General features: G+C 53.0%; 4 protein-coding genes across 4 annotated transcripts; 2 read left to right on the forward strand and 2 right to left on the reverse strand.

Moving 5' to 3' along the window:
* Positions 1–319: 319 nt before the first annotated feature.
* On the reverse strand, positions 320–2676 carry COCSUDRAFT_41833 (hypothetical protein; the record flags this gene model as incomplete). The annotated part of the gene is made up of 9 exons (XM_005648144.1): positions 320–459; positions 678–767; positions 857–859; positions 1058–1201; positions 1419–1523; positions 1684–1720; positions 1815–1894; positions 2213–2263; positions 2607–2676. The coding sequence occupies 9 exons, from the start codon at positions 2674–2676 to the stop codon at positions 320–322; spliced, it is 720 nt and encodes a 239-aa protein (XP_005648201.1).
* Positions 2677–3322: 646 nt separating this feature from the next.
* On the forward strand, positions 3323–5292 carry COCSUDRAFT_63183 (hypothetical protein; the record flags this gene model as incomplete). The annotated part of the gene is made up of 6 exons (XM_005648145.1): positions 3323–3343; positions 3719–3878; positions 4180–4284; positions 4478–4621; positions 4787–4869; positions 5155–5292. 6 exons carry the CDS (start codon positions 3323–3325, stop codon positions 5290–5292), a joined length of 651 nt encoding a protein of 216 aa, XP_005648202.1.
* A 635-nt stretch (positions 5293–5927) lies between these two features.
* On the forward strand, positions 5928–12159 carry COCSUDRAFT_66031 (hypothetical protein). The gene is made up of 14 exons (XM_005648146.1): positions 5928–6120; positions 6569–6845; positions 6965–7072; positions 7205–7394; positions 7495–7601; positions 7705–7857; positions 8021–8170; positions 8493–8707; positions 9073–9235; positions 9520–9682; positions 9958–10105; positions 10498–10730; positions 11082–11227; positions 11528–12159. Exons 1-14 carry the CDS (start codon positions 6035–6037, stop codon positions 11777–11779), a joined length of 2391 nt encoding a protein of 796 aa, XP_005648203.1. The 5' UTR covers positions 5928–6034; the 3' UTR covers positions 11780–12159.
* A 1136-nt stretch (positions 12160–13295) lies between these two features.
* On the reverse strand, positions 13296–19266 carry COCSUDRAFT_47384 (hypothetical protein; the record flags this gene model as incomplete). Its single annotated transcript, XM_005648147.1, has 12 exons — positions 13296–14220; positions 15048–15313; positions 15548–15739; positions 15912–16130; positions 16400–16721; positions 16870–17050; positions 17241–17383; positions 17592–17851; positions 17952–18210; positions 18438–18671; positions 18858–18937; positions 19168–19266. The coding sequence occupies 12 exons, from the start codon at positions 19264–19266 to the stop codon at positions 13563–13565; spliced, it is 2913 nt and encodes a 970-aa protein (XP_005648204.1). The 3' UTR covers positions 13296–13562.
* Between the last annotated feature and the right edge of the window lie 82 nt (positions 19267–19348).

Consider the following 19348-nt stretch of genomic DNA (forward strand, 5'->3'; position numbering starts at 1 on the left):
AAAACAAAAATCCTTTGACAATGTTCCCAGACTGTGACCCCGAGCTTCGCTCATATCTCACCTTCCTCAAATATACACAGAACTTGAAGTGTCTCTCCCACACAATCTGTTGATACCCCTGAATTGCAACGCATCTGTTGAGACGCAATAATATTCTGCATGCTTTCAACAGAAACACTTCAATGCTCGTGTATCTGCTTGATTGACTATACCTGACGCGAATACACTAAGAATATTATATGATGATAGTTCTCAGGCAGCGTTCATTCACTGCCTCGCATAAAAGAATTATCATGTGGCCACTTATGCAAAAATCACATCAGGCTGCACGCGCAGCGCGGAGCATCTTCCGGCCGGCGGTGGAGGTCGCTTCTGCCTTTGCAACAGCATTTGCTGAGCCTCCAAAGCTGGTCGCCTCGGCCTTGGCAGTGGCTGTGGCCTGAGAGCTGCTCCCTCCCACTGCACATCAAAGCATGTTCTTCTCAGAAGAAAGGAGACAAGAGCCGAATAAGGCACTGAGTCATCAGAGGCAGACTCTTGCTAAGATAGTACCAGCCAGCAATGGCCCCTTCGCCATGCAGGGCCATGCAAGGCTTTGGAAAGCCTTGATGAGCACAAAGACAAGTACTGTGTTTCTGCACTTGGCATGAACAGGAGAAAAGATTATGGTGGCTCACAGCACTGCTGGATGGCCTGGGCCTCTGCTGAGGCTGAGGCGCCTGCAAAGCCGGTTCCACCACCAGATGCCTGTGCCTGCGCCTGTGCACCTGCAGTGCACATCAGCCCCGTGAATCCCCCTGCACAATATTGCAATGTGCAGAACTTCAGAAACAGCCCATTCTGACACGATGCCCACCTCCTGCAAAGACCCCTGTAAATCTCATAACAGCATACTCTTCTGAACGTGTGTGGCGTGTGACACTCAGGGCACCGGGCTAGGCTGGTGCCTAGCCCAACGAGTTTATCATTGCATAGCATGCAGGGATGACGTATCCTCTCGCCAGGAGCCAGGAGGCAGCAATGTCTGCTATTGCAAAAATGGAGACCAGGAACTCACTGGCGAGCAGTGGCTTGATCTGGTCGCAGCCGTACTGGGCAATCGCAGCTGCATATGCCTTGGCAAATGCCCTGGCCTGTGCCCCACCAGCCGCGAATGCCTTGGCAGATGCCTTGGCGAAAGCATCCGCCGTTGCACCGCCCTCTGCACATGGCAAAACGACACACTGCATTCACATCTCACAGAAGCAGCAGTAGAGTTCTATGCATCCTGCAAACAGGACATCTCACTGAGGATGACGCCACGCCACGTAGACCATGCACAGATCCATGCAGTGACCCCCAACTTGACTGCTCTAGGGCTATAAGGCTGGACTGGTGTTAAGCATGCGGGCATGCAGAGAGCGGCTGACATCACTTACGTGCTGCAGCCTGAGCGGTGGCAAGGGCAGCAGCGTTGACGTTGGTTGTGGCTGCCTGAGCAAATGCCTGAGCATAGGTCTGCGCGAATGCGTCCGGGTCCGCCGCTATTCCCACAGCAAACTTTGTCAGTCATCAGCAGATACAGCTCGGCATGCAGCTCATGACGTTCTGAAATGCAGGCAGGTTCTTTGCCAATGCATGAGCATGATCTTCATTTAGCCGCAGAGAGTGAGTGCAGGATTGGGACAGGAAAAGTCAGTGTACCCTGTGTGTAAGCCTGGGCAGTGGCCTTTGCAAAAGCCTGCGAGTACATCCATGCAAAGGGAGTCAGATAGCCACACCAGCTGACAACATTCGCTTGTCTGCATGACATGACAGAAGGTCAGGCCTGTCACCTGGGCCTCGCCCGTGGTGTCAGTGCTTGCGATGGCTTGTGCAGCAGCTTGTGCATCTCCTCCGCTGAGACCATTCAGACCTGCAGCATCCAGAGTTTTTTATAACAATATTATAATCATATCACGCTTTTCCTGCCAGAAGGCAAGGTACGTCCCGCGGACAAGCTGCACTTAAAGGCTGCCACAATCCTAGGCTTGTTGGACTCTCCAGATCCAAGCAAGACCCAATCAACCGTGGGCACGGTGCTCAGTATATATACCGCCCCCCGCCAGCCAGGGCCGGCATCCAGAGTAGTGAGTAAAAAACTCAAACGATGCTGCAAAGCACAATTGCACCTGCAAGATAGAGCAGCAGCATTGCACAGCAAAAGTGCAACATCCAATATAAGGAAAGTCACCTGTCTGGACGGCTGCTTGGGCCTGTGCATCTGCTATGGCTGTCCCGCCGCCTGTGCCAACTGCAAGCTTCCAGCTTTACTGCCAATCAATTTTCTGTACGTAATAGAGAAAGCATGACGTAGTAGAGATGGGCACCAGGGCATGTGAATTGTTGAAAACCAGGGACAGTGTCTCTTGGCAGCTTGGCATCGGAAACTCACTGCCTCCGTACTGAAGAAGGGATCGTGCTGAGTGCCCTGCAAGCAGTGTGTGACTTGTATATAATATCTAAAGATGTGACCCAACAAGGAAATCCAAAAACACGTGTGCAGAAATACAACTGAAGTACAACTTCGTTGATCGCTGGTGCCATCGGTGTCTCTCTCCGGTGCCAACAATCAGAGAGCTCAGCACCTGTGACGGCAGCATCACCGCCGAGGGCGAGCAGCGCAAAGAGGAGCAGGCTCGCGCGGAAGACGGCCATGGTGACGTTCAGAAGAAACACTGATGCGTCGATCAGGTCAACTGATTAATCTTCTCGTGCAAAGAATTCTGAAGGGCCGAACTCTGAGAATCATTATCCTTGAGGAGATGCGAGGAGGCAGTTGTCCGCCATCTGTGCCCAACGCTCAAGTTGCCTTGGACGTCTCCATTTGGCATGCATGACATGTACAGTCACCCTCTCACGTGTAGATCCCTGTAGATTCAAATCTTTGCCCAGCTGACATTCTGGTCACATTCTCGACTCAATTCTCAAACATCCTCGTCTGAGACGTCCTTGCAGCCCATTGTGCATTGTGTCTTCCCTCGTCGACGTCACACCCTGCCCACCAGGTGATCCGTGTGGAAACAGCATCGGCACCATCAAGACGATGGCTTCAGGACATGTTGCCGTTTCATTGCTCCTCCTCCTCGCAGCAGCGAGCACGCACGCATCGCTTCAAGGCAGGCTACTTCCTTTCACGCTCAATTTAACAGCTGTGGTTGGGTGTACAGTGCCTGGTGTATCGTTCGTCTTCCTTGTCGACCACGTTGCTGAGATGCCTTCTCTCCAGGCCTGCAAAATACATTGTTGGCATCAAGACATGAACCCATGCTGAATGATCTCTTTCATATGTGCACAGGCGAGCATGTCAGGTCCCTGCTTCAAGGTAAGATTCAGCAGATCCTAAATACAGATCATGCATGATGGCAGTTCTGCCACCAAATCGGACATGCCTATTAAACATGCATTTTTAAGTCACAGTAATCTAGGTATGGACAACAAGTTCAACAGTGCCACTTCCTGTATCCGACAGAGGTGGTGAGGTATTACATGTGCATGCTTTTCATCATCTGCAAGCCATGCATGTGCTGCCTGTGTGGACTTACAGGATCCATGCATGCCAATCAAACTGCATATGTGAGGTGCAGCTGCCTTCTTTTCAAGGGCTTCTTAGATCACCATGACGCGGCCATCCAAGACCGTTGAATGACAAGGTTTTCATGAATGGCAAAGTTTGGTGCATGCAGGAACTGGCGCGCAGGCGAGCGCCCAGGCAACCGCCATATCTCAGGTCCAAGATCCGCTCATTACTGGCCTCACCACCGGCAATGCCCAAGCAGTGGCCCAAGCACTTGCCAAGGTTCAAAATACTGACAATGCCCAGGCATTCGCCAAGGCCACAGCCCAGGCCTTCACACAAGGTGAGCAGCTCTGGCTGCTGGAATGCTGAAGCAAACCATCTGTTAATCTCCTTCACTCTGATCACGTCTGATCAAGGATTAGAGTGAAGGTTGCCGGCGCCATTTCTGTCAATGCATTGGCACAGAAAAATGACACTGAACTTGTGCTCTTTTGTGTTGCCCATCTTTGCTGCAGCCCCAAGGCTGGCCCAGCATGATGAGCAAATGACCTATATTGCTGAACACTGGTGGAGCAAATGGCAAGTCTCACCCATCACAAGAGCTTTTCTGACGCATGTATGCCGTGTGTGGGTGTGTGCAGCGCCCAACAAGCAGCTTGCGGCGCGCGCATTTGCAGATGCTTATGCTCAGACAGCCAACACCAATATCAACGCTGCTGCGTTGGCTGCTGCCCAGGCCGCAACTCGTGCGCCCACCCTTCCAAATCCCCTTACATAACCTGCTTTACAAGACTTGCCTATCAGCTGTGAAGTGCGATCTGCAGTCCTTTTGTCTGAAACTGCTTGGAGCAGGTCATTTCAGGCATGCATGGTGTGCAGCACTATTATGTGTACAAGGATGGCCTGTCCCCAGCATAATTGTGCTTCATTTTGCTGCAGAGGGTGGCGACACTCTGAGCGCCTACGCTGCCGCCGCGGCAGAGGCCTTTGCAGAGGGCGGCAGCACCGCCAATGCATGGGTCAAGGCATGGGCCGCTGCAATCGCGCAGTTTGGCTGCGACACGGTCAAGCCAGCACTTGCAGGTAAGGCAACGCTGCAGATGCCCGGTATCCTCATTGCAGCAGAGCAGTTTTTGTCCAGTGGTGAATATCGAAGTGTACATCAGAGAAGTGTCGCTATGGAGGTTGGTGCTGCACTCTGATCAGAGCGGCAAGCATGCTCTGAAAGCTCTTGGTTTGGTGCTGCAGCTGCATCAGCTCAGGCACAGGCTCAGGCGGGAGCAGGAGCAGCTTTCGCTCAGGCAATTGCCTCTTCTAGTGCCGTGCAGCAGGTATGTCTCTAGCGTTGTTTTCCCACACTGAACTGTGCTTACACATGCAAATCCCGGATGAGCATTCACTCTCGCATAAGATGGGACCCTTCCATCCTGTTTTCTAGTGGTCTTCTGTGCGGCTTGCTTCCTGTTGCCCTGCGCTAAGAGTGATCATCAAGTGGTTGGATATATGGCAGCCTGTACATGCAGCTGGCACACTGACACACCTTACCTGTGATAGGAAAGGCGTGTAATGTTGGTAATAAGAACAAGCTTTGAACTCTACCTTGTTATGTGGTGCAGTGCCTCCAGGGGAGCAGCTCCACAGCGACAGCATCTGCCAAGGCACAGGCCTCCTCCATCGGTGCAAACTCCAATGCAATTGCAGACGCAAGGGCCGTTGCCGGGACCAATGGTCGCAAGATGCTGGCAGAATCTTGAGCTTGTTCACTCTCTCTTAAGGGGATCACCAATGTCAGCTGGCATGTTGGCTAGCCTCAATAAGGGACGGGTTACTAACTAGTAGTCCTGTGTGCCTCAAGTATTACGTGCCGTGAACGTAAAGCGCGGTTTTTGTCTATATTTTCTGCATCTGCTGGAAGAGAACACCTCAACTCCAAACTTGATGTGTTGTAGTGTGCATTTACATGAGGTGTGCATGCATGTAGGACAGCCAAAATTGTCAGCATGATAGTTGGTTAGCGAGAACGGATGTTTCCAATGTGCTGCATGCATAATAAGATGCAAAGATTGATATATGCCTGACCCGCAGCTATGAATATTTGCAAGTTAGTTGAAACAGACCCCGGCGGGCCCCACCCGGAAGAGTGCAGGGCACTGATGCTGTGCGGTCCTCCAAAGAAGCATTGGAGTGTTGGGAGTGAGTAAGTACTTGTAACCTTCAGCATAGTAATATGGATGGATAGTGCCTGCCCAGCCCAACTCTGAGTGCCCCACTACCTATCAATGAATACTAGCTAGGTGGACCACTAGGTTACACCCAGCGCTCGTAATGTCCCAGTTTCGAGAGGAGATCGCTTTCATACCAACAAGTCATTGGAACTTGAGAAAGAGTCAGTTTACTCGTTCGCAATAATAATCAGGGATGTATTTGTTTCGGTAGGAAGTGTGTGACGAGACAGAAGGATCTGCTGCACCTGCTGTTTGTACTAGACAGCTCCCCATGGGCTCTGGCGGACAAGGTTGCACAATTGTGCCCCTTTTAATTTCTTTTGGCGCCGGACTTGCAGCTAGGGAACTGCTGGGAAGGTACAGTCTCGACACTGTAGTTGTGAATATACCCCTCCATGAACAAGCATGCCAGTGCCGTTTCAGCTCCGAAATATTGCATTGAATACTTCGATTCCCATGCTCATTGCAATAGCTTTTAAGCCGCTCTGCGAGTGGGTTTTAGAGGGTCCGAAAATTTGCGTATCCAAGACGTGACTGTGCAGTCCGTGGATAGGCAGAACTGGACCTGAGTGGACTTTATCAAGCATTGCTTAGGTTGCAATTGATATATAGCTTTTTACAAAGTGATGAATGTCTCTTGGGTTGCGTTCTTGTCAGACAGGCGAGCGGAATTAAGATAAAAATGGTAATGGATGGCACCATCCTTAGCTAGTTTTGAAGGTCATCGGACTACCGAAATTACGTCTGTCCCTTCACGTGTCATGCAAACAGTAACACCACTAACTGCCTGAGGATATGTCAACAGGGCTCGGAAACACGATCAGAGGACTGCTGAGGCTGAAGAGGGTACAGAGGTCCGCAGGCAAAGCCATGCAGCTGCATCCACGTCTGAACGGAGCCCGTTCTCTGAGCTCGAGGATGCGCAAGAGCCTCCCAGCAGTGCTGCCAATCAGGAGGCAGCTGAGCGATCTCAGGAGGATGTCAAGACGCCAGCTCGCGTAGCATCCCAGAAGGGGACTCCCAGGAGCACCTTGGACTCAATCCCGAGCCTCATCCCATCAGACATCAACTTGCCTGAGCAGGTGCCAATTACTTGAATCCAGGGAGTGCCGCACAGCTGTTCTTGATATCTCTTGAGCCCCACAGTGACATGAGATATTAGGAAGGCACTGAATACTTGCCTGCATCTGATGCGCTGCAGGTATTTGGGGAGCAAGTGTCTTTTGGCAGCCCCTATGGCAGCCCTGAGGTGCTCGACTTCCCAACCTATTGCGCCTGCCGCTTCCTGGACACTGCGCCAGACAACCCGGTGAGCCACAAGGCCATCCCGAGTCCTCCACTGTGGGAATTGTGCTTGCAATGAAAGGAAAGCCAACGACGAAACTTGAGCACGTCCCCTATGGGGTTGAACCAATGCGTTGAGGTCCTTTGTGTGCCGCAGGAAAATGGGGAGATCTTTGAGGCCCTGAAGACAATGTCTGCATATTTCCTGAGGGCGGACGCGCACGCGATCTGCCAGTGCATACAGGCCTTTGGTCTCAACGACCTTCTGTTCAGCATTGTGCGCTTGGAACGGCTGTTTGCTCGCAGCCGGGAGACATCGCCTGTGAGAAGAGAACTCACAAACACAGGTCAGGCGGAATTGCATGGGCTGTCGCCTCTAGATATGCCTGTGATAGCTTTGCTATCAGATCCTAGGAAAGCTGTAGCTGACTGATTTTTGAACTGCAGGGCTGGCGCTCAAAGACGCACTGGCAGAGTGCCAAAACACTGGGTCCTCACAGAATGGCAACCTCTCGGCGCCTGCTGCCTCAAAGGAGGTCTGCGCTGTCAAAGAGGTAAGCTCAGCGAATGACTGAGATGACCCGGGTGCCAGCATGGACTTTTACACCTGTTCCCTTGCTTTGCAGTTGGCAACAAACTGATTGTTGATGCGTGCAGGTTGTGGGCTTCCTGATGCATGAGATAGAGTGCATACTCCACGAGTATCTGAGCTTCAATTGGGACCGACTGGACGACATATATGATGCCAACGCCCTGTACCTCAGCGCGGATGGTCTCAAGTGTCTCTGGAACTCACATTCCAGCATGCAAGTGAGGCACCCTGTTTCTACATGCAGTGCCATCCCTCTGCTCATAACTTCGGCCTGGCTTGCAATACTCTTTTTGCAGCTGCATGCTTGCTGACATGCATGTAGTGTGTGGACCGTCTTCCTTTGAACAGTGGGCTCTGATAGATCAAGGCATTGCTGCGCAGAGTATTCATGGGTCTTCGAATTCTTTGGGCGCGTCTCCAACAGCCAGCAGCTCCAGCGCATTCTTTGGCTCGCACACGCAGTCGGAGCAGGACGAGGGGTCCGTGCACAGCCCCACCAGCACAAATGGCAGCCTTCCCGCCGGCTTTGAGGTGACTAATCAATTTGTCACCCTCTGAGCTCCTCTTGACCACATCGCCCCTGAACACTGACCCAACAATTTCTTTCCAACCTCGAGTATATACTTTTATGTAATTGGGAATCTAGTCTAGGGTGCATGTGGCCAAGTTTCTATGTAAACCCCTGGACCCTAAGGTGCAAGCTTGACTGGCTATGTATGAAGGCGCCCGATAAGAATGACATGCCTGGCTCGGGCATAGGGACACTCGAGAACAACGGGGTCAGGTAATCATGCCAGAACAGCCGCGCAAAATTTGAAGTTAGTACCCATCTGACACCTGCTGCCTGTGGCAGATGGAGACGTTTGAGGAGTACTTGGCGGCGAAGCGGACGCAGAGCACGAATGGCAGCATGCACGGCTCGGTGGCGGCAAAGAGCGAGGCTCCGCAGAAGACGTCGGAGGCTGTGCGGAATGCGCGCAGCCACGTGCGCGCTGTCAAGAACTGGCGGCGCGCCAAATACGCGGTCACCAAGAAGATCACCGAGGACATGCTGGGCGTGCAGCGCAAGTGAGCCAATCGGCCCCTCCAATTTTGACTGACAGACTGAACCCACAACTGCGAAAACGATGCCCGTTTGAAGCTGTGTAGCAAAAGCATGCCCAGCCCAATGTCTGCCCAGTGTAGGGCAGGCATGTTGATGCAATCGCTGGCAGCAGCAGCAGTCAAGTGTTGTCTTAGAGTGTCACATGCACCTGGGGAATCTTCAGGGTCTTGTGCAAACTCCACAGGACACCTGTACAAGCGTCCTCAAGTCTGACCAGGTGCATTTGACTGAAAGGCCCTACACCTCTGTGCAAGGCATCTTCCAAGCGCCATGTGTCGCCAAAAGAGGTTTCTTACACTGCTGAAGTGTGCAGCTGGTGTTCCCGCAGGTTCCAGACGCTGTACGAGATCTTCTCGGAGCTGAATCGGTCGGGCAGCGGCCGCAGCGAGACGCAGGAGCGCGGCCCCGTGCTCCTGCTGCTGGGCGGCGGCATGGCGGCCGGCAAGAGCACCGTGCGCGAAATCATCGGCCACGACGACTTCTGGTCCAAGGTAGCCTACCGTGCAGCAGCAATCAGCGCTGTTAGACAATTCCTGCAGGCAGCACTGCAATAGGAGCTATTGCTAGCTTAGACATGCATGTGCCCACGGCAAGATGCATGGCATGACCCTTATTTCATGTGGTGCATGGGGCTCTTTTGCACCTAGCCACCAGACGCTGGAGTCATGCATGTATGCATTGATTTAAACGTGCATGCACTTTTCTATCTATTCATTCTTTCCAAGCATGGAACTGCTCAGAAAGCTGAGGGATTGTATGTGCGCAATGCTGGCAGGTGTGCAAGGATGCGGTGGTTATCGAGGCGGACGCCATTAAGAATCGGGACGTGATGCTGAAGCACCTGTCGTCCTCGGACTTCACCAAGAACGACCCCACGCTGTCCAGCTACGTCCACGAGTACTCCACCAAGGCGGCCGAGGCTATGCTGGTCGCTGCAGGTGAGCTCCTTGCTCCTGCCCATCTCTTGCCCATTTATGTACGTGAAATACCAGCCATTGATGCATGTTCAGCTAGCCTCATCATGCCATCAGTAGCCAGATGCCTTTTCAGTTGTTCTATACTCGAGAGAAGCAGCTGCCGGAGTTCGAGCTAATCAGTCTGTCCTGACATCAGAATTGCTGCCCTGTTGAGCGTGCAACTTGTAGAATCTTCATGCATGTATTTCAAGGTAAGTTTGTGCCTGGCGTGATGTGCGTTTGTGTGGTTGGAGCAGTGAACAAGCAGAAGGACATCGTGTTTGACGGCACCATGACGTGGGCGCCCTTCGTGGAGCAGACGATAGCGATGGTGAGGGACCACCAGCACAACTACCGGAGGGGGCCCGGCTACTTCACCAACGAGCACGGCGACACTGTGGAGAGGTCAGCCTCCCCCTCCACGTTTTACTTTGGAGCTGCTCAACAAAGCCGGTGCATGTGCATGCCCTAAGGGTTGGGCCTCCCACCGTATATTCAACAGACATGTGCAGCCTTGCAGACGTGTGGTGAGTATCCTTCTGTCTGTATAGTGTTGGGAGCATGTTCGTTTCTCAATTGAGACTGAAATACCGGCATGACCAGGCCTGACCGGGCTCCGGCTGCCTGCTGGGGTTACAAACACTGAGCACCAAGCCCACGGTCGGTTGGGTCTTACTTGGATCTGGCGAGTCCAACAAGGGGTAGGATTGTGGCTTTAATTGCAGCTTGTCTGCAGGAATTGACCTTGCCTGTTGGCAGGAAAGGCGTGTAGTAATTACAATACCAGCAATGCACAGGTATTGGGACCGGGATGATAGCACGCCGTCGGAGGAGTGCAAGCGGCCGTACCGGATAGAGCTGGTGGGGGTGACGTGTGACCCGGGCCTGGCGGTGGCGCGCGGCGTGTGGCGCAAGCTGCGCACGGGGCGCTCCGTGCCCATCAGCTCCCAGCTGCGCTCGCACCGCCTCTTCTCCGAGAACTGGGAGCCCCTTGCGCACCTCGCCGACTCCGCCACCCTCTACCACACCGGTGCGAGCCTCCCTTAGTGTCAGCTGTCCAGGATTCTTCTCCACTTGCCGATCATATGAGCTTGCAGCTGTTGTTGATGGAGCCTTGCAAAGTTTTGACCCCCTGCCTTTTTATTGCCCGAGCACACTTTCATACATGTTCTTGTCTCTGAGAATCTTGCAACCCCACTCTAAAACAGTTCATCCGCTGCTCTTTCAGCGGTCTTGGCAGCTGGCCGCATCCTTCCTCAAGAGCAGGGTCTCTCACAATGGATCCCAATGTTGCAAAGCCTTTGTGGTTTTAATGCAGCTGTATGTCAATCAGGGTCCTGGAATATTTTGTTGGTGCTTAGCAGGTTTGTGTTCCGCACAGGTTCGGCGCTGACGACTTTCAACAAGGGCAACGTAAACCTGAACCCCAAGGTCATCGCGCACCGCTCCTCCGCCACCCGCGGCGAGATGCTGGTCAACTCCAGAGCCTACCGCCAGTTCTGCCACAAATCCCGCCTCAACGACACGGTGCGACTTCTCACCCAAGTGTCGCCTCAACCATGCATGTGCGCTTGCATTTACTTCCGCACCCAGTACCTCTGTCCTATTCTTGGGGTGCGCCCGTCCTTCACTCACCAATCAAGCCAGAAATCTCCATGCCTGCATGCAATGGCCTGTCTCTGCCCTGCCTGACACAGCAGGACCCAATACATCGCTCAGCACCGCTGCTGGTCTGGCAGCAACAAGATCCAGACTGTTCCAGCAGCGCTGGTCATGAACTGCTGCGTCGATTGGTAACATAATTGTGGTGGGTTTTTGTGTCTGCAGGCGCGGTGCAGGGGGGAGCTGTTTCCGGACGCGCGCGCGGACCATGACAAGGTGCCGGTGTCGCACGAGGACCAGATGAGCACGCTCCGCCAGGTCTTTCAGGCGGCCGACCGCCGCGAGCGCCGCGAACGGCAGCAGCGCCGCAAAACGGCCTTTGAACCCACGCCCCTGGCCGACACCATGGCGGCTGCGGCGGCGGCCGGGCCCCGGGTTGCGAACCCATATGCTGCGGCTGCCTCAGTGGCTCGATAGCGCATTGTGTGGCGTCATCAGGGGCTCTCTGCGGAGCTCGGCGGTGGTGCAGGCGTGGGAATATGCCTTGAAGGGTGTCTTGATGTTTGTTGCGCCGTAGCTGGGTTGATGCCAGGGCATGCACTTCTGGCTTGTGACCGTGCTGCTCTGAGAGCCTCAGATGACTAGTGCGAGGCTTCTGTTGTGCAGCCTCAGTTTCCAGGGATGAGGGTGAGTGTAACAAATGTGCAGCAAGATAGAGTCATTTGGGTGACGTACTTTCAGTGCAGGTCAAAGGACCTCGCTGTACGTTGAGCCGCATTACTGTCCTTGGTAGCACCACAATCCCTGCCAACCGTTGGCGGGGAATGCAAATGCATCGGGTCATATCTGTAAATAATTTGCAAATCGAGGGCAATTGGCAATCGAGGGCATGTCAGAGCTGCTCACGATGTTAGGCCTAGGCTTTCTGATCAATTTGAATTTTCGTTTTAAGCATGCGGGGCCTATAAAAGCTTGCATCCTTTGTTGTTGACCATTGCTTTTCAGCATCTGTCATGCTTGCTTGTGAACATGCTTGCACAACCTTCTTGACATTGACCGGCAGCGTTGTCTGCTACCAGCGTGAGACAATAGAGGCAACATGAAATCACGCCGGAAGATGGTTTGGATGGTGATGATGACCTCCTCTTACAGCGCAGTTAACAACGTTGCGCAGCGTTGCAGCCTGCATGTGTGACATAGAATTTAGGCCTGCAGATTCTGCAGGTAAGCGTCATTAGAACGGATCTGAATACGATAAAGTCATCCAGTGAGTGAAAGCAAATAGTTGAGCAGTTCAGATGCGAAGAGAGTCCTGTCTTGTATTTATCTTGGAGCTGACATTACTTTACGCGGTCAGCTCCAATAAAATTATGTCCATGCATGGTGCTGCCCCATTGTACTGGGAATAGATTAATGCATTGTTGCACGAATGCCAGTAGCATGTGCTTTATCAATTGCAACTCAGGGCAACTCAGCTGTCCTAGCAATGGCAAACTTGCCAGCTCGGCAGAATGTCAATTGACTGCAGCTGCGCAACTTGTGTAAGAATATTGCTATATAGCAAATATGTTGTTCAATTTCAATACGAGCAGGCATCTATCTAGCACCTATGGCTACCTAGGCCTATCCTACAAAACTGAAGCCTGGCTTCAAGCCTACACCACTCTGAGAACGAGATTTCCCACCAACTGGGCCCAGCTGCCCTCAAGTGCCCACCAACTGCCTGGACACCCACCAACTCTGGGAGTTGATTGAGGGGTGCGTTGGTGGGTGCTGTTCGGATGTTCTTGGGGGCAGGTTGGGTGAAACAGTTGGTGGAGACTTTTGGTGGAAGTATTGCTGGCATCTTGAGGGGTGTCATGGTATGTTGTTTTGGTATGCTTTCTGGTGATTGTTGCTGGTGGCCTATTGGAAGATGAGAAGTGCCCAGAACTTTGCTGCCCCAGATCAGCAATATGGACCTCATTCTGGATCTTGGACTTGTGCAAGAATAAAGCAGACAGAGTCTCAAAGTGTGTGTATAATCATTACAATCACAGACACCCTTCACACGGCCAGAAAGCAATCAACACATACACAGAGCAGTGATACCAGTGCAACAAAATAAAATTGATGGCAATGATCTGTCACAGTCGCACTAGCGTACGTGCAGCTACACCATGCAGGCAGGCATGCTTGTGCAACATGTCCCACTAGCTGTGCGCTGCCAGGGCCCAACCAGCATGAGGCAGTCAACGGCCACTCGTACCCAAAGGTCACCCTACTTCAGCTTGGACACGTTTCCGAAGGTAGTCAAAAACACCCTGCCCTCGTCCTCCGGGCAGTAATACCGCTTGGTGGGCCTGCCCGGGGTGGCGCGCGGCCTCTTTGGCTCTGCAGTGACAAGCAGGGCAGCAATCCCACTCAACCTCAGAGCATAATTTTCATGCATGAGAGCCCCCGCCTTGCTGATGACCCACACAGACCCGTCCTTCAAGGACTGCAGAGGTCGGAACACATCGCAAACAGCCAAGCGCAGTGTGCCCGCGCCTGGCTGGTCTTCTGTGGGCTTGAGCCTCAAGAAGCTCTTCACTTTTGCCACGTGCAGTTCTGCCCTCTCATCGGCTCCCCTGCCTGTGACAATGCTGTACAGCACATAGTAGGAGATCCTGCTCCTCGCACGTGAGTAGCCCACAGAGTTCACCGAGCCCACACCAGGAATGTCAGCCTGGAAGTAAGTGCGCAGATTGTCGCAAGTGGGGCTGATGGCGGCCACGCTCCATCCCTCCGGGTGGAGTCTCCTCACAAAGCTGCGTGCCACATCATACATGGCTGCTTGCCGGTGCCGCTGAATTTTCTTCCCCACGCCGATCAGTTGCCGATTGTCCTCATCCCCCTCGTTGTCAATGTCCTCCTCATTGCCCCTCAACGGAAGACTCCTGTACATTGAGCGCAGAGAGCTTGCTCAGGCAAATGAACATTTTTTCTGGACACCATTGGACACCAGCCCCGGAGCACAAGTCTGCGAACACATGGCCATTGGAAAAGACTCTTGCGGATCCCACAGGCCCTCTACATGCACCGGTGGCAGTGCAGAAATTTCTGTAAGTACCTGAGCATTGAAAGACACACTTGCAGATCCCATTCGCTCTCTGCATGCACCGGTGGCTGTGCAAAAATTTTGCAAACTAGTGAGCAGTGGGATAGACTCCTGTAGATCCCAACGGCTGTCTGCATGCACCGGTCACAGTGCATAAAATCCTGGGAGTAATTGAGCATTGGGAAATACTTCTGCAGATCCCACGGGCTCTCTGCATGCACCGGTGACAGCGCAGAAAAATACTGCAAACAGGTGAGCATTGGGAAAGACCCTGTAGATCCCAACGGCTGTCTGCATGCACCGGTCACAGTGCATAAAATCCTGGGAGTAATTGAGCATTGGGAAATACTTCTGCAGATCCCACGGGCTCTCTGCATGCACCGGTGACAGCGCAGAAAAATACTGCAAACAGGTGAGCATTGGGAAAGACCCTGCAGATCCCACTGGCTCTCTGCATGCACCGGTGACAGCGCAGAAAAATCTGCAAACAGGTGAGCATTGGGAAAGACCCTGCAGATCCCACTGGCTCCTTGCATGCACCGGTGGCAGCGAAGGAAAGTCTGCAAACAAATTGGCCATTGAGCAAAACTCCTGCAGATCCCACAGGGCATGCACCGGCGACTGCAACTTATGAATGTTGTATGAGACCTTCATGTGCACCCTCACCTGTACGAGGGGCACCAGTCGTCGAAGGAGAGCATCTCAGGGTCGCGTGCCCATTTGTCCAATGCCAGGTCCATGAGGTAGTCACTCACGAAGAGCCGCTCGGGACAGCTGGTGATGCGGAACTTCAGGTTGGCCTTCAGGTACTGAATGTTGCGCTCCACCCAGAGCTCCAGGTTGCGCGCCACGCAGCCGTGCGCGGTCTCTTGCTCGAACAGGCGGCACAGTAGCATGTGCAGGTTGGGGGTACACATGCTCGCTGGCATCCTCTGCGAAAAACAGCTTGCATGATGAGGGCAGCTTTTTTGTGGGAATAAAATAATGTGTCCTTCTTCTTCCATGCATACACACTTTGCATCGATACGGTGAGTGTCATAGCAGGCTCCATCCAGTGTACCGCATGTCACCTCAAAAGTCGAATCTTCACCCAGCTTCTTGATTCCTCGTCCCTGTCCCATCAGCATGCAAGAATGCCTTTCAAAACCAAGAGGGCCATGTCTCACCAGCACCGGTGAGGCGGCTTCTCCATCCGCATCGGCCTCCACTTCTGTCGGCGGCGGTCCTTGTAGGAGCCTCGCGTACGCCAGCAAATTGTCACGGGCTTGATGGCGCTTCTCCAGCGTGAAGGCCTCCGGAGTGTCCGCGCGCATGTAGTGCAGCACCGCACTCCGCAGCAGCTCCCACATCTCTGCCACCTGGGGACGACCTAGCGGTTAGTTGCTGGGCATCAGCTGCTGAATGCATGACATGACACCACAGCCGGAAGTAGGAATCGCCACCGCATTATTAGGCACATGTTAGTCATGGACTGGCAAAAGCTGCAAAACAGATGCACAATGAAATCGGCTTATGAGCTGAGACAATCACCTGTGGATGAAGGATGTCGTCGTGCCTCAACAGAATGGGGCTGAAGGTCTCTGTGAAAACCAAGTAATCTTCCATAGTATAGTTGCCACGCTGAGTGACGACACACTTGTATGCCCGCCCAAACTCAGAAGTGACCTGAATCTCGCGGCCCCTCTGCGCCAGGATCGCCTTTGCTTCGTCGCTCACCATGTACCAATGGGCTTCCTCAGTCTTCTTTCCCTGTCACATTGACAACCCACCCATGTTCAAGCACCTGTGCAAGGTCACATGCACATGTGCAAGATGCTCTTAAAAGAGACTGTTACTGCCTTTTTGACATTTAAGCAATGTTAGTGCTTTATTGACATTTAAGCAAGGCATGCATGATGTCAAAGGACTGGCCGAAGGCAAATGCTGCTTCTTAGAAGATATGCTTGCTTTAGTGACAGCAGCCAAGGTAGGCCGCCCCAACAAATTCTGACTCTTCACGTTTGAGAGGTGCACCGCACCTTCTGCAAGACGGTGTTGAAGAAATCCTTCACAAGCCCATTCAAGAGGCCATGCGCAACGGGCATCAGGAAGATGTTGTTGTAGTCCAGGTATGAGAGCTTCTCTAGAATGCTGCAAGTGCCGCTGCGGCCAGCTTTCTTCACTGAAAAGCGGCCTTCTGCCACCTCCTTGCAAATGAACATCTGCTGGTCATGAGAGAGCTTCAAGCTGTTGTCGAACATGTACTTGCGCGGTGGCGGTACAGGCGGATCCATTGCCTTGTGCAGCAGCGTCTGCTCCTCTGGAGTGGAGTATCCCAGAGGATACATGCCCCGATTGACCCTGTAGCACACGCAGACTCACGCAGGGGAGCAAGGCAACACGTCTGCTCATTATCCACAAATGTACGATTAATGTGACAAAAAAGCTTTCATTCAGTGCCTTGTTGCATGCTGGTCACAATTCATGAGGGCCTAAGCAGGAACAGCACCTTGTGGACTGGAAGAGGCACCAGCAGCATCCCATGTAGGCTGCCACAGCGCTAGACTTCAGCAGAGCCTTCCTTGCTGGTGTGTCCGCATGGAAAGCTACGAGAAATAAGGTATGCATAAAGCGTCGAATACTGATGCCCTCAGGCGACTCCTTGTGCTCCCTCATTTCCACTCCATCCCCTGCGCACCATCAAGCTATGTTGGCGCGACTCACACAAGCGTTGCATTGATTTAGCGTCTCTGTGTGCACTGCCGACATGCCTCCCCAAGGCAGGAATAAAATAATCATGTCAATGAACCCTTGAATAGGCGCACGTGATGCCACACATCTCTTTGGAGAGAGATATTGCAATAGGATATAACTGAGCACCTAGAGGGCCATAGTTCTTCAGGTCGTCTAGCAGGGGCTCCAGGTAGATGTCGATATTCTTAGGTTCCTTCGGGCCCGGTATCACGACCAAGATGCTGCTGAAATCTTTGATGCCCTTGTGCTCTTGTGGTATGTCTGCTGACCTGCAAGATCAAATTGAATTCTGTGTGAAGACAGCCAATTAGAGCGGTTCTCAGACACGTGACCTCATTGGCAGGCAGGACAGGCTTCTATATTTTTGCGACTCATTTCCCTTAAGAATGGTCAGGAAAGAAGAGTCCAGAAGAGATGCCAGGGTCACTGTGGGCACATCCCAGACACTAGTGAGAACACATGGGGCACAGGCTTCACCTGAGGCAAATGATGCCCACTGAATGGGTAGCAATGTTGAAAACCTGCCCGTAGTCAAATCCCAACTCATAGCAGCCAGCATCGGGGTCCATCAGCTTGCCATTGAAGTCTTCATTCAAGCGTTCGGCGTCTGCTGATCCAAAGTAGCTGCATGAGTCCTGAGCTGCTTTGTCTATGTCACACCGGCGCAATGCTGTCCACTTAGGGTTGGTGAAGAATCTGCTCTGAATGACCTCCGTGATTGGAAAGGACCAAAAGGCCTGCAAGACAACCTGATGTCGGGCACAGGATGGATAAGAATCTTTAGAACAGCAGCAACAAATTGGAAGCAATGATGTCACGATGCCGGCCTCTGCCTACCTTCTGTGGGGTCAGGATCGTGTTGCCATCAGCCCCCTCCTTCACATTGAAGCGCCTCTCTGTGCACTCTGGGCAGCTGTCATCTTGATGCTCCTCCCAGTCACACTTGGAGGCATACTGAAAGCGCATGCAGTCGTTTGGGCACACATGTTGCTCATATTTCTGTGGCTCTTCACACTCTAGCAGCCCCCGCATCACATGCAGGCTGGGTGGAAAGAGGTTGCCGCGCGGCATGGCTGCGCTCATCAAGCGGCAGACCCTGCGGACCGGTGACACATGTCAGCCTTCAGCGGAGTCTTGTCCCCAACTTTGCCTGGAAGGATGCACTTGGTTGACCTTGGCAGATTGTGACACACCTCCATGACCATCTAGCATCTTAATTAGCTGCGCTCTGTCATCAAAGTCTGTGACGGCAATGCATGGGTAATGTACAGAGAAGAAGCTGAGGTGGCAGGAATGAATGGCAAGGGTGGAAGAATAAGGCACCTGTCAAAGACGTTGTTCCTGATCTTGCCATCCCTCTTCTCCTTGCACAATGCATAGACGAGCTGCTGCACTGTCATGATCGACTTCTCCTCTCCCACCCTCCAAAGAGGCTTGTTCCGCCGGGCACGCCACCAATCCAAGGTCCTCCTGCCTCCCATTGTTGCGCCATCAGCTTCCTCCGCGGCAGCCTGCTCTTCATTGTCGGTCGCCATCATGTCTTCCACATCCGCCAATCTGCACATACAAGGCGATCATCTGCTTTACACGTCTCCTGTGCCACGAATTCTGCAAAGTGTGCTGGGCGACCCCTCTCCAACAGCCATGCACATCACACTGTGCATGCAATTGCATGAAAAAGCAGAGCACTCTGACGAAGGTCGCTCCCGATGATGAGCCCCTTTGCTCGTGGCTGGGTCGCACCTGTGGTACCAGGTCGCGCCCTCCGCCGTGGCATCCAGCTCATCCTCGCAATCTGCGAGCTCATCGAGGTCCTGTTGGCCCTGTAGCAACAGGAAGGTGCGTTGCGCTCTCATGCCCAGCAGCACTCTTGTCCTGGCAAGGCTGACCAGTCAGTATTTCAAGGCAGGTGCACAGCAAAAACTGACTGTCGTTTGCAGTTGCATTTGCATAAGCTACAACTGGTCGAAGCTTGTATGGAATCTTTAGGGATCGTCAAGCATTCGAGTTGATAAAGCATATGGCAGCGAACGAATACTATGGCGAAATCTACCTTCTGCGCTTCGGCCAGGGCTTCGAATGCTGCAATCAGACCGTCAGGGTCTTCTGAATCTGTGTCCTCTTCATCGTCGCTGTCTCCTCCTCCGGCCATCTGGGCCAGAAGATCCTGATCACAATCATGTGATGGCTGCCCAGTCGAGGTGCCAGGGCACCCTTCTGACCTGGCAGGTGCC

Source organism: Coccomyxa subellipsoidea (genome assembly GCF_000258705.1).
Source record: "Coccomyxa subellipsoidea C-169, whole genome shotgun sequence".
Taxonomy (NCBI): Eukaryota; Viridiplantae; Chlorophyta; class Trebouxiophyceae; family Coccomyxaceae; genus Coccomyxa; species Coccomyxa subellipsoidea.

Bases quoted from the DNA above. Each gene is read 5' to 3' on its own strand.
- COCSUDRAFT_66031 (XM_005648146.1), top strand. From the start codon at position 6,035: ATGGGCTCTGGCGGACAAGGTTGCACAATTGTGCCCCTTTTAATTTCT. The intron at 8,171-8,492 runs GTGACTAATCAA...TGCCTGTGGCAG, and splicing joins GCCTTCCCGCCGGCTTTGAG to ATGGAGACGTTTGAGGAGTA. The intron at 9,236-9,519 runs GTAGCCTACCGT...CAATGCTGGCAG, and splicing joins ACGACGACTTCTGGTCCAAG to GTGTGCAAGGATGCGGTGGT.